The sequence below is a fragment of the Sus scrofa genome, chromosome 16, assembly GCF_000003025.6.
Source record: "Sus scrofa isolate TJ Tabasco breed Duroc chromosome 16, Sscrofa11.1, whole genome shotgun sequence".
Classification (NCBI taxonomy): domain Eukaryota; kingdom Metazoa; phylum Chordata; class Mammalia; order Artiodactyla; family Suidae; genus Sus; species Sus scrofa.
In genome coordinates this window covers 21,150,522-21,168,055 of record NC_010458.4, presented here as the reverse complement: position 1 = coordinate 21,168,055, position 17,534 = coordinate 21,150,522, and the positions used below count along the sequence as shown (strand labels likewise).

Genomic DNA, 17,534 nt, shown 5'->3' with positions numbered 1-17,534 from the left:
AGTGGCACCATTTTAGCTCCCATCACTCTATACCAATGTTATCCAAAAGAACTTTCTGAGATAATGGAAATATTCTATTTCAGTTCTGTCCAGTATGGTAGCCACCAGACACACTCGTACATGAAATGTGGCCAGTGTAACTAAGGAGATGATTTTTTTTTTTTTTTGGTCTTTTTAGGGCTGCACCCATAGCATAGGAGGTTCCTAGGCTTAGGGGTCCAATAGGCTGCCAGCCTAGCCAGAGCCACGGCAACACCAGATCCGAGCTGTGTCTGTGACCTATATATACTACAGCTCACAGCAACGCCAGATCCTTAACCCACTGAGCGAGGCCAGGGAGCAAACCCACAACCCCACGGTTCCTAGTCGGATTGGTTTCTGCTGGGCCACGATGGGAACTCCCTGAATTTTTAACTTATCAATTCTAAATTGCTTAAATAGCCACATGTGGCTATTGGCTGCTATGTTGGACATAACTCGATTCTGTAATTCCTTGGTTCCTTATCTACAATTTCCACTAAACTCTTTGAAGACAGGATCCATTTCTTTATCATTCTATCACCAGTGCCCATCACAGTGTCTAGCATTTAGCAAGCAGGCAATATATAATAAGGGAAAGTTTGGATGAACAAGATACATAGAGGGATACAAGTTTCATCTGTCTAGAAGAGTTTGGGTGGGGTCTTGCTCAAGATGAGGAAAGTAAGTTGGCAAAATGATCTTTCAATGGCCATTCAAATTTTATATTCTAAGAAGGAAAAATTTAAGGGATGATTTTCTTAATTTAAAATACCTGAGTATAAAACTGCAGATACATTTTTCAAAGTTGTGGACATATTTAGTCTGCTTAGTTCTGACCAAAACAAGTAAGAACTATAAAATCAATGAGACAATACTCAAAATTCTATTGAAAGGATATTCAATAATCTTTTGTTCATTGCCAAGTCTTCCATTTTTCCTGAATCAGTCTCATGTGCCAGATTCTATCCTGAATATTCAACATTTATCTCATTTAATACCTTTGATATTGTGATATAAGAAGAAATATACGGAGTTCTAGTTGTGGTGCAGTGGAAACAAATCTGACTAGTATCCATGAGGATGCGTGTTCAGTCTCTGGCCTTGCTCAGTGGGTTAAAGGATCTGGCATTGCCGTGAGCTGTGGTGTAGTTTGCAGACATGGCTTGGATCTGATGTTACTGTGGCTGTGGTGTAAACTGGCGGCTGCAGCTCCAATTTGATCCCTGGCCTGGGAACTTCCATAGGCTGCAGGTATGGGCCTAAAAAAAAAAAAAAAAAAAAGGAAGAAATATATATTTTGTCTTTGTCTCTGGCTCTTGACACAGAGCTTTGAAAACCCTTGCAATTTCCTGAGTATAAAAGTAAAAGGAACATTTTTTTGTTATTCATAGTAAGTCCCTTTCAACCTTATCTGATTTCACGCCACAGAGGTGACTCTTAGAGGGTGGAGCCTTGTTGCCTGAGAAACCAAGTGACTAGTGGGCTGGAACTTGTGGTCCTTCCCCCCCCCACCCCCGCCAATCTCTAGGGAGGGGAAGGTGCTGAAGACTGCTCACCAGCACTCAGTGATTTAGTCAATCATGCCTACATGATGAAACCACCATGAAAACTCTACAGAGGGAGTTCAGAGAGCTTGTGGGTTGGTGAAAGCATCCACATGCCAGGAGTCTGGCACACCCCAAACTCCACGGGGACAGAGGCTCTTGAGCTCAAGCCTCTTCCAGACCCCACACTGTGTACTTCTTCATCTGTCTGTTCATTTGTATCTTTTATGGTATCCTTTAGAATAAAACAGTAAGAATAAGTCAAGTGTTGCCCTGAGCTGTGAGTCATTATAGAAAATTATTCGTTCTGAGGAAAGGTCCTGGAAACCTTGAATCTGTAGTCAAATCAGAAAGAAGTCACTACCTGAGACTGGCATCTGAAGAGGGGAGAAGTCCTGTGGGACTAAGCCCTTAACCTGTGAAAATCTGTGATAGCTCTGGGCAGTTAGTGCCAGAGTTGAATTAAATCATAGGATACCTAGTTTTCCAAGAATTAAAGAATCAGGTGATGTGGAAAAACTACACCTTTGGTATCAGAAGCATTGTATGTAAAGAAACAGTTTTCCAGAGTTCCCATCGTGGCTCAGTGGTTAACAAATCCGACTAGGAACCATGAGGTTGCGTGTTCAGTCCCTGGCCTTGCTCAGTGGGTTAAGGATCTGGTGTTGCCGTGAGCTGTGGTGTAGGTTGCTGATGTGGCTCGGATCCCTCGTTGCTGTGGCTCTGGCGTAGGCCGGTGGCTACAGCTCCGATTAGACCCCTAGCCTGGGAACCTCCATATGCTGCAGGAGCAGCTCTGGAAATGGCAAAAAGACAAAAAAACAAAAAAACAAACCCCCCCCCCCAAAAAAAAACCCAGTTTTCCTTTAAGATCCATAAAAATACCATATAAGCTGAGGTTTAGAAAAATGAGGTTTCTTTTCCAAGGTCATATACCTCATAACTTGGAAAGTCATATTTCAAGACTATGTGATTTTATTCACAACTTCTTAATTTGTGGAATAAAGTAATACTTTTCAACAATGAAAAGTGGTTAAATTTAACCCATGGACTTTGGCAGGACTGTTCAACCCACTGTGTGAGGACTTGAGTCGACTGATGCCCACTCCCCAGTGAACACACAATCCAAGGAAGGATGTTACCAGATCCTTGCTCCCACCCATGCAGCTTATGAACTTCATTAGGGTGACACACAAAGATGTACTACGTAGCCACAAGAAGCTCCTTCATGCATGCGAGTCTCTAAAAGGGCACCTGTGTGCCAGAGGAGCTGCCAAGTGGATGGAAGGGGTCAGTGAGGTGCCTATAGTAGGGATGGAATTCTCCGCCAACTCTGGGCTGGGCATAGGCTACAGTGCTAAAACTGAGAGAGCCGTGGGCAAATGAGCTATCCTGGATCATTCTTGTTTTCGGAGGGGGGTGTACCTGCAGCACACAGAAGTTCCCAGGCTAGGGGTCAAATCATTACAGCTGCAGCTGCCGGCCTGTGCCACAGCCACAGCAATGCTGGATCCTTAACCTGCTGAGCGGGGCCAGGGATCAAACCCGCATCCTTGTGTATATTAGTCGGGTTCATTACCACTGAGCCACAGTAGGAAATCCAGGTGCTGGATAATCCTTTGGAAATCCAAAATGGGTTCTTTATTACCCACTGGTAATTGTAAATTGGAATAGTCACCATTTCAGTCAAAGAAAAATGAACAGTTTTGAATTATCAAAAGCATGTTTTAAAAAAGGGACAAAATGTATGCAACTTACCCATGATGTCATTCATGCGATTCAGTGAGGTATTATCTGAAATATCTAATAACATGACAAAATCAAATGCAGAAGGGGGAAGAGGCACTTCTCTGGAAGCTGTGGGATCAACAGCCAACGTGGATATTTGTGACTTCTTTCCCTCCAGTTCTATGAGGTTTCTGTTGAAGCCTGTGAGAGCTTCTTCCAGAAGCTTTGCTTGGTTTAATGTCATTGGAAAGCCATCAAGGATCCAGCCTTTGTATATAGGTATTTGACTAAATTAGGAAAAGCCAAACCATCAACATTTTGATTACAATGAATCTTGCCTTTATCTTTCAATTCCATAGTAACCTCTTTCTGCGTGAATTTTACTTTTTTTTATCGTTAAAATTAGGTTTGCTAATGTACCACAATCACTCCCTTGTTTAACTTCCTTCTGTGGGTCCTTGCTATGGTCCAAATCTCTTCCAGAAACCACAACATGGTATTTAAAACGAATTGGCCTGGGAGTCTGGGGTTAATAGATGCAAACTATTGCATTTGGAGTGAGTAAGCAATGAGATCCTGCTCTATAGCACAAGGAACTGTATCTAGTCACTTATGATGGAACATGATGGAGGATAATGTGAGAAAAAGAATGTGTGGGTCACTTTGCTGTATAGTAGAAATTGAAAGAACACTGTAAACAAACTATAATGGAAAAAAAATCATTATACAAAAATAAAATAAAATAAAATGAACTGGCCACAACTTACGTCCCTATAACTTCTTCTCTCTGACAGTTTTGAACCATTTCACTTTGAACACACCAATCACCTCACTGTTAAAGTGAGTATAAATTGCACTTTCTGTGTTCATAGGCTGTTCTTCTTTGGAACCTCAATTTCCTCACCTACACAGCAGGATAATGTAACATACATCACAAGGTGCCTGTGAGGATGAACTGAAACGATGTATTTTAAGAACCCAGCACAGAGTTAGCATGTGGTGGATACCCCTCTACTAACCTGGAGAGTTCTTCCTACCGCACCCAATGGAGTCATAACAGCCTGATCTGAACTCCTCCAGACCCTCATTTAATTCACCATACAATTGAAAATTCTTATATTTCTTGACTTAGAAAAAATTCAATTAGATTATATGTTGCTGAAGGGCAAGGACCATTTCTTTAGGTTTTGTATTTAGCGCAGCATCCTCTACACAGAATTGGTGCTCCAAGAGTTATGATTTTAGTTCTTTGCATTGGAAAACAACTTTAACTTTGCTCTTCCAAAACCCTTAAATTATGCAAAATTGAGATTTTTATTTTTGCATGAAAAGTTATGATTTCATTGCTTTTTCTGTTAGCATGCATATGAAACAATTAGAATCCCCTTTCCAAAGGTTTGTCAGTCTGCTTTGGTGCCTGTACATGACAGTTGGCAAGGAAGGAGTGGGGGGGGGGGCGGAAACTGAAGTTCAGAGAGATTTTTATTACTTGCTCAAAGTCACAAAACTGCAAATGACCCCAATGCCAGTGATCCTTCCACAGTATCAAGCTATCTTCAGGTCACTGTCTATTTCTCCCATTAGTCTACAAGGAGCAGCGAAAGCCTGCATTTTGCTTTTATAACTTGTCCAGAGCTTGGTAAAGTATTCTGTACAGAATGGGTTTGTTGCTCTTAGATGGAGAAGAGAGATTTCTCGAGAACTTTGCCAGCTCTGGGGGACCCCCTTCTCCCATCTCTGGTCTCAGCAGCTACTTCAGATGGGGGAGGAGGTCAGGGCCGCACTTGCCCAGCTGTAGCATAAAGACACCAGATGACTGGGATTGAGGGGACCTGGGCTTTGGCTCTGGCTATGTCACTAACTAGATACATGACCGGCTTGCCTCACTGAGCTGCCATGTGCCTTCCTTTCCTTGTTCAAAAAGGATGCCTTTGGACTAAGTGAAAAGATGGCAAACTGATGACAGTTCTCTATGGGGGCCTCAGGGTCAAAAGGGATGATGGCAGTGGTGGCGGTGGTGGGAGGGGAGAGGGATCCTGAGTGTGGGGTGTAAATGCTCCAACTTCACCGAAACCAAAGCTAAAATCTGCTTTATAGCTGATATTTTTCATGTACGGCTTTCTTTGAATGAGGAGTCCCCCAGCTGGAACATGCTTTACACCAGTTCTGAAAAAGGTTGCAACTATTAGAGTGAGATCCTGCCCAGCTCTGAGGAAAGCATCCCTGTGGCCCAGGTTTTTCGGTGTTGTGTTCAAAGACAATCAGCCCAGGACACATCACAACTGAGAGGCAACTGAAATCTTTAATGAGATCTCTTAGGAAAACTCTAAAGGGGGGAGTCCATGCCAGACTCACAGTAAACCGTCTCTAAAAGCTCCTCTCCTCACATCTCTCGGTCTGAATGTTTCCCACACAGCACAGCTACCCAATTTCCTCACTTGCCTTAAGCTCTGCAAAACTCTTTCCCAGTAGCCAACCTACGCCCTATGGCCTCTTTTAATTTCTCTCTTCTCTGTATGGTAAAAGAGAGCGGAGGAGAATCCTTTATTCGTAGAAAGGAGGAAAGGAGAGGCTACAAAATTACAGCTCATTTAAATTTTTCCTTTACCCTCCGTTGCACATCATCTCTGTGCTCTGCATATATGCTATTCCTTGACTGGGCAAACTTTGCTTTCTCATCACCTTCCTCCCCAGCACTGCCCAGCCTTTGGCTCTCAGGGCGGGGGTGGGGGGGTCACTCCATCTTCCCGAAACACAAAATGAGGAAGCATGCTGGCCTGTGGCCATGCAGTTAGGGTCTCTCCTCTCATAATCTGTTCCTTGGCTTTTCCAAGTATGTAATTTCTCCTTGAATTCCTCACAGAGAATAGAAATTAACCTGAATTCACTTCTGGGTGAAGGAAGTCAGGGTTGGTGGAAGGTAAGAAAGTGAGATATGGGTGTGTAAATCACACGCTATCTGTATCTTGCTGTATATTTTTTCAAGTAGGTGAGTGAGTGGTATTCATTAGACATTAAAAATAAAAATTACTTCTATATCATTTTTATGCCTCTCTATCTGATAAAGAACCTATTAAACAGATACAAGAAAGAAAAGCCCGATACATACTTAATAGCATTTACCACAATGCTGACTAGCAACGTATCAGATATGCTCTTTCCTTTCTTCAGCAGCTTTTCTGATTTTGCGCCAAGCTGTGCACGCGTAGTGAGCTGTGAAAACAAGCAATGCATAGTAGAGAAAGGCTAATTTAACTATGTACAATTTCCTGGGATAGACCATGATGGAAAATAATATGAAAAAAGGGTGTGAATGTATATATATATACATATATGTATATATATGACTGAGTCACTTTGCTGTACAGCAGAAATTGGCCCCATGGAAATCAAATATACTTTAATAAAATATTTTTTAAAAATTAAAAAAATACTTGTAGCCTTTCTGCTATTTTATATTTCAAATACACAGAGTAAAAATTATAAGTCCCCCTTTATCACTATGTCTACACCTACTTCTCTCCCCATAGATCATCGTGTTTGCAGTTTGGTGTATATTCTTCCAAAACCTTTGCCATCTTTAAGCAGTTTTGAGATCTAAAATATAATATTTTTTTCTTGTTGAAATACATAATAAAAGGAATCAAATATACTTTTATTTATTTACCCTATTTTTAGTTAATAAAATCTCACTTGATTAACCTGACCATTCTATTTGATGACCAAAAAAAGTTTCCATCTACACAGTAAAGCAATACTATATTTGGAAATGTTAATTTCCATTAGAAGCAATAGTCTGTATATTGTTGGAAACATTTTTTCAAGGACTAGTGAAAAATTCTGCAATGTCACCAATAAGTCTAAGGATAAATTCTGGGAAATCTTTAAAGGTAAAGAGATTGTGAAAAGAAAGTCACAAATTAAGGGATAAAGAAAAACACAGAGATATCAATTTGGCATAACTCTAAAATTTTTAAAAGCATGTGTTTACTTTCTTACTTGGCAAAACTGAAAGCAATTTCCACTGCTTCAGATATAAAGACTATTAAGAATACAAAAATATCAAGTAAACACATGATTAGCTAATATTTCACCATCAGATTTATTATAAACCCAAGAGCACACTGCCGCTTCATTTCATTTGAAGATACACCAAAAGTCTAGAATCATAACGCAAAATTAGATTATAGTACTTACTTCAGAAAGACTAGCACTTGCTATAACTTCTTCGGCTTTTGGTGTTTTTTTGGTACCTGGCAATAGGAAAAGTGAGAACATATTCCGGTATTTACAAGCAACAGCCCTGTTAGTATTTGACTGACTACGGTTTTGGACATGTGGGTTATTGGATCCAGCTCTGCCTGAGATTCTCAGAGGAAGGAAGTACAAGTGTCAGCAGAGCTTGGCATTTATCTTCATTCCACAACATTAAGGTCCTGGCCATCGCGTGGCTTGGTGTTTTCTACTTCCTTCCTTCCAGTATGACTCACTCATAACAAGGTCATTAGAAATACTTGAATACAGCTTGGGTTTTCTTTTCGGAAAACAGGCCAAGCTCTCAAGAGCAGTTGTTAAGATGTCAATTCACGACATTTTTACTTTCCTGGATTATCACGCTAGAGGTAATAAACGTGTCTGAAAGTGGAGGATTTCAGAAGACAGAGAGTTTTTGAGTTAAAATTCTAATGGAAAAAAAAAGTTCTCAGAGTCCGTTTGTAATTAACTCAACTTTCATTGTAGAATATGTCACAAAATACTTATGATAGTTTAAAAAAAATCAATTAAAATTAGCTTGCAAGAAATAACTGAAACAAGGGGCAAGCTATATCTTTTTAAAGATGGGACACTTGACTCCTCTGAGAGAGTTGCCTGTTCATGATAAATGCACACATTGTCTAGTGGTGATGGATAGGAGCAACCAAATTTTATGCTAGACTATAAGGCCAGGTATTGAAAATGGCAAAGCCTTGCTAGCACAAAGAGGAAAGATATTGAAGACTTAAGACTGTTTTCTTTCGGTGGTTCTACCAAGGAGCTGAAGCACTAAAACCCAGATCCTAAGGGAGATAACTTTTTGTTGGTTTGGGAAGCTTGGTTGTATTTGCTTTTTCCAAGGCTAGAAACAGACCTACTATCTAAGGGACCGCTGTTCTGGTGGGTGGAAGAGACAGACCCACAGCCTCCGAAAGCATAGTGAACACAGCAGCAGCTGCAGAGAGCACCCCGAACTGCACGGGTAAGAAGAAACAATAAACCACTGGCTCCCTACAAGGCCAGGAAGAGTGACGGTGATTTAGCCTGGCTGTTTCTAAAACCACAACAAACCTGAGCAACTACTTGAAGGGGTGTGAGTAGATTCCTTTGAAATTCTCATCTCTCGCCCCCACTTGCAGATAGTAGTTAGGGACGGCTGTGATTATCTTGCTTTCTCTGTCACGTGACCATGTAGACACCGTGTAAACCGTCCCCTCTTTCTTTCCTTGAAAGCTTGGTGCTCACATCCCTGTGCTCTATCTGGCCCTCTTATGTAAATGATGGATGATGTGTTTTGATATCTTACTTAGTCTGGTTTCATCTTCTGTTTCTGGTGTTCCTTCAGCTGACAGTACATTGTGCAGATTCTTTGGGGAGAAAACACATGTGCACACACACACACACACAGAGAAATGTTAAAGTTGCCACATTTTAACAACATTCTTAATTTTATTTCTATAAGTAAGGTAAAAAATAGACTATTTTGTCCAAAACATTAATGATATTAAGAACTCAAAGTGTTCTGCATACAAACAAAATTGGATGGTAACTGCACTTGGAGAAACACACAGTAACCTGTGGTGTAATATGTCTTTCAATGGGCCTTCAGTTTCTACATAAAATACAGCAACTGCCATTTTGAAAAAATAATGGGGGTTGAGAAAGAGGTAGAGTTTATGGAAAACCATCTTAGAAAGAGCAATCGTAAGGTGTCAGTCTTAGCTATAAGGCATATAAAGAAAAAAAATGTCCATTTTCTATCACCCTAGAGGCAGCCCACAACGAAGACAAATTCTCCCAGTTATTTTCAGAATTCAACGGTAAAATGGCCTTATTTTGCAGCCTATACGAGTGGCCTGGATTTGTTTGTCTGCAAATGTATTCCATTCAGAGATAGCAGGAGGTAGGGAAAAGAGTACTGATTTCAGAATCTGGGATCCTAATCAAGGTCTAGCCATCGACAAGCCTCCAATCCCAAGCCAATCAGTTCATGTTAAGGGTCTCTACGAAGAGGGGTTTGGATCACATCACGATTCTCAAGGTGGGGCCATAGTGTCCCAGTTCCTACTCTAGAATCTGTGCAATAATGTAGCCAGACACCACACTCATGGGAATAGGATGCACGTAAACCATACAGAGACCTTCTCCCAGTCGTCTGCCCCTAAAACTGAGATGTATGAGTCTGTAACAGAGGTCTGCAAACTACAGTCCGCAGACCAAACTGGACAGGTGGCTGTTTTCACATGGTGTTTGGGCATTGTTCCACGGAGCAGTGTGAGAACCATGCCAGGCATTCCCCCCTTGGCTCCTGTCTGCTCCTCTTCAGCACCCACCTTGGCTGCTGCCTGGGACTGGTGTCGGGTGGCATCGACATGGTGGGGATGTGCTGTTGGCTACTGCCAGGCTCTCAGTAGTGGAATTCCACTCTGGAAGTCGGTGAACTTGTCCTAAACACCACTCTACCCCTCTCTAACCCCTCACGCTTTAGCCCCCCACCTCCCTGTGTCCCCAGCCTTACCAGCTGGTGGCTCTTTCCTCAGGCGAGGAAAGATCAGCCCAACACCCTGGATGACCCACCCAGGCAAACTGGAGCGTGTGTGTCTGGTGGAGGGGTGGGGATTGGAATTTTCTCTCTTGTTATGTAAGTACCCATATGTAATATCCTTGATGTTGCCTCTGGGCCCATAAAACTTAAAATATTTACTCTCTGGCCCTTCACAGAAAAGTTTGCCAACTTCGGGATCTCTTACATGCCATCCAGCTGTCAATCTTTAATACACAAGGTGCAGAAAAGAAAACTGAAATCATACTTGCCTGGCTCCTATCACCAGACTCCTGCCTAACTGGTGAAGCCTTTTCTTCAGCTGCTTTTTGAAGCTGTAGGGCCCCACTGACCTTTTCATTGTTGTGAAATGCCTGGATAGCTTCTTGGACAAGAGTGTCAATAGAAAGTACCTCAATAGGAAAGTCTAAAACACAAAAGACAATTTTCTTAACAGCTTTTCATTTAGGATATTGACATCATTGTCCTGTGCTGGCTTCACCCTTAGAACACTCTCTACTCTCTTTAGGGTCCCTTAAAAATGTCTTTGGAAGCAAGCATTTTCTTTTTCTTTTCTTTTCTTTTTTTTTTACCACTGTGGTAAAATTCACCGTAAAATGAAGCATTTTAACTATTCTAAGGCACACAATTCAATAATATTTAGGTCATTCACAATTTTGGCCAACCATTACCACTATCTTTTTCCAGGAAAGTTCCATCACCCCGAAGGAAATCTTGTACCTATTAAGAAGTCACTCCCTATTTCTCCAATCCTGATCCTGGCAACAACTAATGTGCTTTCCGTCTGTGGCTTTGCCTGTTCTAAATAGTTCATAACCAGACTTCTTTCACTTCGCGTAATGTTTCCAAAGTTCATCCATGTTGCAGCACATGAGAGAACTTTCCTCCTTTTATGGCTGAATATTGCTGCTGTGTATAGATAGACCACATTTTGTCATCAATTCATCACATTTGGATCATTTCCACCTTTAGTCTATTATTAATAGTGTTGGTATGAATCGTGCTATACAAAGTGTTTTTCTGAACACTTGTTTTCAGTCTTTTCAGGTATATACTAGTGGTGGGAATGCTGGGGTCATATGGTAATTATTCATTTAACCTATTGAGGAATCACTAACTACCTTTCGTAGTGGCTACATCATTCTATATTCCTCCAGCAATGTATTACATACAACTTCTCTATTTATCATCACCAACACTTGCTATTTTCCATTAAAAAAATTTATACCCCTCCTAGTGGGTATGTTGCCGTATCTCATTGTATTTTTATTAGGCTGCTTCCCAAGACGGTCTTTTTAGCATCTCAACAATGACCTACTCTTCTCTATTTCGAACTTTAACAAGACAGATGGGTCTCAGGGCAAATTTTGAGTTTCCCAGTGAAAACAGTAATAGGTAAATATTATTGAAGAAAAACTAATTAAACAGAAAGAAACCTGTTATTTTACTTCTAAATGAAAGCGCTTCTACAGAAAAAGCCAACAGATCATTAAAGAGGGAGAAAATCAATGTGAAGAATTAAAACAGTTAGAATTTTAAGTGGATTTCTTTTGTATTTGTGACAAGTTATTATTTGCCTATCTCATCTATTGGTAAAGTAAATAAAATCTATGATGAAAAGGATAAGACTTTTTAAGTATAAAGAGATGCATAGCAGTGCATCATCATCACATAGCATGCTTATGTATCCCACTTCCCCTGGGACCATGCCAGTTTGTGACTCTATACCCTAAAAATGTCTGTCTTGGACAATAAATTATATGATCATTCTATTATAAAGTTCTTGATGACATAATTTCCCAAAACATTAGCAGACCCTTGTGTATGTTTTCTACAGGCATAGCTGTTTATAGATAATCCGTGTAAATAGAATCCAATAAATGAAAAAAAAAAAAAAGAAATTTTACATTTTTGTAGAAACTTTAGAGCAGTAGTTTTTCCACTAAACGTTTTCCCCAACAAGCACCCTTTTATAGCAAATGAAGGTAACTCAGGTGCTGTTGATTCAACTTGAGGAGGAAGAGAATGTTCAATTAATCTGTGAATTACATGGCCCAATATACGATTATCGGAAGGTGGTATATTATCAACCATTTCTTCTGGTAAGGCCCATTCTCCAACCATGTTCTGCAAAAATAATAATGAAAGAAACAAAGTAGAAATATTATTATGAGACTGACACACTACCTATTGCACTAATGAGGCACCCTAGAAATATTATTAAAAAGTGGAATTACACAAGTAGGGACTATGAAAATTGAAAGTAAATACAAATTATAGCAAAAGCAAGTCAATACTCTAAAATGATTATATTACATAAATGAGTAATATGAACAACGCTTTTATGTTAGAAATGAAAAATGAGCTTCCTACTTAAAAGTAAAAAAGAAAAAACTCTAAAATAGTTAACAATTTATGAAAATAGTTATATTGAGTTAATTAAGACAAACTGTAATCCAAGTTGAGCATTAAAACACTAAAGTTGATATTATCATTAGTAGATAGATGAAAGACAATGACAGTTATTCAGCTATCCTAAGTAACTACTAAGCTTATTTTAAAATATTTTAAAGAGAGAGAAATGAGAATTTTCATGCCCAGTATGTTGTTCTCTAAGTCTAGTATGTTTGGCTCCCAGTTTCTCCAACTTTCTTCCTTAAATGATCAATCGGTGGGAAAGAAAAAAACACACTGTACAGACCACATTCTCTGACTTCTGTGTAATAAAACTAGAAACCAATTTTACTTTTAAATATTAAAAACATTCCTTTTGAATGATTCTTGGATTAAATAAGAAATAAAAACTGTAAGTGTCTATAAATAATACATTAAAACAAAAGAGTAAAATAATTCGTTAAAAACAATAGAATGGGATCAAACTGTACTCAGAGGAAAATTCACAGTCCTTTAGTCCAAAATGCTTTGCTCTAAAATAAAAGAAGAAAAATAAATGAACTAAAAAGGGAAAAAAATTTAAAATAAATTAAAAAGAACAAGGAGGAAGAAACTCATAACAATGGAAGATGATATATTAGAGAGCAAAACTATTGAGATACTTCTATTGATATATTTATATAACTTATCCATACTAATCATAATGAAGTTTCTACTGGAGTTCTCATCATGGCTCAGCAGAAACAAATCTGGCTAGTATCCATGAGGACGCAGGTTTGATCCCTAGCCTTGCTCGGTGGGTTAAGGATCTGGCATTGCCATGAGCTGTGGTGTAGTCAGCAGACGTGGCTCAGATCTGGTGTTGCTGTGGCTGTGGTGTAGGCAAGTAGCTACAGTTCTGATTTGACCCCTAGCCTGGGAACCTCCATATGCTGTGAGTGCAGCCCTAAAAAGACAAAAAAAAAAAAAAAAAAAAAAAGAAAGGAAAGAAAAAATTGCTACCAGTTCTGAACAAAGGTAAAGAATAGCAACTATCAATTTTGTAACATAATAGGAAATAAGGTAACAACAGATTTTTAAGGAGACTTAAAAACCCTTAAGAAAATATTACATTTATATTATATAACTGATTCACTTTGCTGTACACATGAAACTAATATAATATTGTAAGTGAACTACAGTCCAATAAAATTTTTTAAAAAAGAAAATATTATGTAAAACTCTATTATAATACATTTGAATTTATTAATATGGTAAAAATGTGTATTCTAAGAAAATACAAATAATCAACATTAATTTAAATGGAATATCTGTAAAGATGAAAGTAATGAAAATGTCAAAGAACTATACCTAGGAAACTTGAAGGCACTGATTTAACAGAAAAATTTTTATTCCTTATTTAAATACAAATTTGAATGCTGTTTAAAGATCTCTGGGAAAAAACATAAATGTCTATTGACAGATTAATGGATTAAGAAGATGTGGTACATATACACAATGATATACTACTCAGCCATAAAAAAGAGAGAAATGATGTCATTTTCAGTGACATGGATGCAACTAGAGATTCTCATATTAAGTTAAGTAAGTCAGAAAGAGAAAGACAAATACCCATATGATATCACTTATATGTGGAATCTAAAATAGGGGAACCTATCTACAAAAGAGAAACAGACTCACAGACATGGAGAACAGACTTGTGGTTGCCAAGGGGAAGGGAGGAGGGAGTGGGATGGACTGGGAGTTTGGGGTTAGTAGATGCAAACTATTACATTTAGAATGGATAAGCAAGGTGGTCCTACTGTATAGTGCAGGGAACTATATCCAGTCTTTTGGGATAGAACATGATAAAAGATATTATGAGAAAAAGAATATATATATTCTTATATATATATGACTGGGTCACTATGCTATATATTAGAAATTGGCACAATACTGTAAATCAACTATACTTTAATAAAAAAAAGTTTTCTGAAATCTGGAAGAAGATAGAAAGCTTTCCAGTTCACTTGGCAAGACTCACATAACCCTGATACCAAAAAGATGTCAAAGATAATTGACAAAAACAGATCCAAAAAGAAAGTGACAAGCCAACCTTATTTGGAAATACATTGCAAGAGTCATGCATACAATATTGAAAAAAATCATTACTATATTGAGACTGACATTAATTGACATTTATTACACACTCACTATATTCACTGTTATTTTCATGAATTACGTCAATGAGTTTCACACAACTGTTACTTAAATATTATTATTTCCCAATTTTGCAGAAGAAAAATCTGACAACTACAGAGGCTGAGTTATTTGTCCATAGTCACAATAAATAATAATGGTAGAGCCTAAATTAGAATCCAGACAGATTCTAGAACATGTGCTCATAACTCTATGCTATATTGAAGTTGTCTCACCATGACCGAAAAAGAATTATTTCACGAATACAACAAAGGTTAAATATTAGAAAACCTATGATTATATCACTTAGTACATTAAAGTTAAAAAATAAAAAGATATGATCATTTTGAGCAAGAAGCATCTGATAAAAATCAAAATTCACTTCTGATAGGAAAAATGTAAATGAAACAAATTTCTTAATATGCTATGAATTGAAGATGACTTGCCTAACATTTTTACTTATTTTGCCAATGAACAATGCATTTTTTCCAATAAAGGCAGGAATAAGAAAAAGATGCTTATCATTAACATGAATAGCCACGTTACTCTGGAAGTTCCAGCCAGGCTAATAGGATAAAGAAAGAAGTCATAGGTTCCCTAGAAATAACAGAGGCTGCTGTAGAGCAGAGGGAGCTGCTGCAAGCTGAACTTCCAGTGCTCTGCGGTGGTGACAATTTTGAGAATATTCCATCAGATCTTGCTGTGATGGTTCTGATCATTTTCTTTGGAAGTTTAGCCTTAAGCCTAGTTCTCAAATCTACCTACTGATGCACTCAACTACCCAACATGTTTTGCATACTTTTTTCTGCTTACTCATCATGTCAACTTTTTTGCTTACAATTAAAAACTTTGACAAAATCATGGAACTGACAAGACATATTGGGAGAGCTTACACATAGAAAGCCTCATAATTCTACTGAGGAGTATACAAAAAATGTCTTAAATAATGGGAAAGTCAAAAAGATCCAAAATAACAAGCTTTTTTTTTTTTTTTTTTTTTTTTGTCTTCCCCTGTGGCATGCAGAAGTTCCTGGGCCAGGAATCTAACCCTCACCCCACAGCAGTGACAATGCTGGATCCTTAACCTGCTGAGCCACGAAGGAACTCCATTATAAGCCATTTAATTCTTCCCTAAATTAATCCGATTTAGTGTAATGAAACAAAAGTGCTAGTGTCACTTTTTTTAATAGGGTGATATCACAAATGGTTCTAAAATTGAAGCTGAAGAAACATAACAAATAAAAATATTCATTTAAAAACTTTAAAAGGATAATAATGAGGGAGTGCTCCCTTACCAGACATTAAAGCACTTAAAAACATAATAATGAAAAGAAAGAGTTGCAGAAAAAAGAGTATTCAGTGGAAAAAAAAATAAATTCTAGAAATAGATCTAAGTACATGAAGAATTTAGTACCTAATAAGCTTTCTATGTCATATTAGCAGTTTAAGAACAGATTCTTTTATGTTAGTATTGTTTGGGTTGGTCCCAGAATTTCTGATATGACAATATAAGAGATAAATACTTTTTGGAACAAATAAACAAACAAAAAAGTATTTATAATAGGTTTTTCTTTTCAATTAGTAGAATTTATTAGTATATACATAGTTATATTTAACTGTCACTTCTGTACAAACTATCTTTTATTTGCAAAATTTATTTTGTTTTAGTCTAACGCCATGGTTTTTTTAACTGTGCATAATAATTACATGTGTTGTTCAAAATTAGGCAAATACTGGGTTGATTTGCATAATTATTGAGTGCATTATAATTGATTACTTATTTCTGCTTTCATTCATTGAAACCATTTATACTTGTTTTTTCTTTTAGGGCCACATTCACAGCATATGGAAGTTCCCATGGTAGGGGTCAAATCCGAGCTGCAGCTGCCAGACTACACCACAGCCCAAGGCAATGCTGGATCTCCAACCCACTGAGCAAGGCCCAGGATTGAATCCACGTCCTCATAGATACTACTCAGATTGTAACCGCTGAGCCAAGACGGGAATTCCAGAAACCATTTACACTTCTAACTAGACAAGTGATCGTTATATCATGTGACCAACCAGAAAATAATACAATAAAAACAGAAATAAGAGAAACTGTATTATTTTAAAATAAAAAAGGCTGTAAGTTCAAGACCAAGTTTAAGTGGAAAGTTTCCAGTATTCTAATGATTTTGTGATATGCAGTCATTTAATCTGGTCTGAAGGAAACAGTCTAGGACTTATATCAATTGACCTGGGTTCCCATAATAGTTCTCCTACCTGTTTTGTACCCTGTCAATTCCCCCCTCTTCATATGATGATAATATCTATCTCACTGGGTGTTGTCAAGATTGAATGAAATGTTTGTGTGAGTAGCCTATGTATAAATGTTTGACTAGAAGTTCTCAGGCTGCTGCTGGAGGCAAGTGAGAGTGCCCTATATGAGGGCTGACAGCCTCCACACTTCTACCCAACAAGAGAAACCACATCCAGCTGGCGTCACAATCAGAAAGGCATGCTCCCTCACAAGGGGTCAGAATAAACGGCCTTCCATTACTGAATTAGCTGTAGAATGTGGCCAAACACAATGGAATAGAATGTTGACCACGGTGAGAACTGAATGCTAAGGTCAGGGGAAGGACTGAAGCCTGACCAGTGGAGATAAGCAGGTCGAGGATTTGGTAGAATACATTTTACAGAATGAAAACTGCACTTAAAAAGGCCAAATAAAGACCAAAAGTTAAAGGGTTAGTAAAGGGAAACATGTCACGTTCATTCAACTACGATGAACTAGAGATTATACTAGTTCATTAGTGAAGAGGAGCCAGAACTTTTTACCAGATCCCTATATCATATGCTTTTTATAT

General features: G+C 38.2%; 1 protein-coding gene across 1 annotated transcript in view; it reads right to left on the bottom strand.

The window, feature by feature from the left end:
- SPEF2 (sperm flagellar 2) overlaps nt 1–17,534 on the bottom strand; it is a 176,129-nt gene that overhangs the window by 96,536 nt on the left and 62,059 nt on the right. Inside the window, 6 exon segments of the mRNA NM_001044561.1 lie at nt 3,324–3,580; nt 6,403–6,506; nt 7,491–7,546; nt 8,854–8,914; nt 10,362–10,516; nt 12,018–12,237. Coding sequence (NP_001038026.1) covers nt 3,324–3,580; nt 6,403–6,506; nt 7,491–7,546; nt 8,854–8,914; nt 10,362–10,516; nt 12,018–12,237 — 853 coding nt within the window.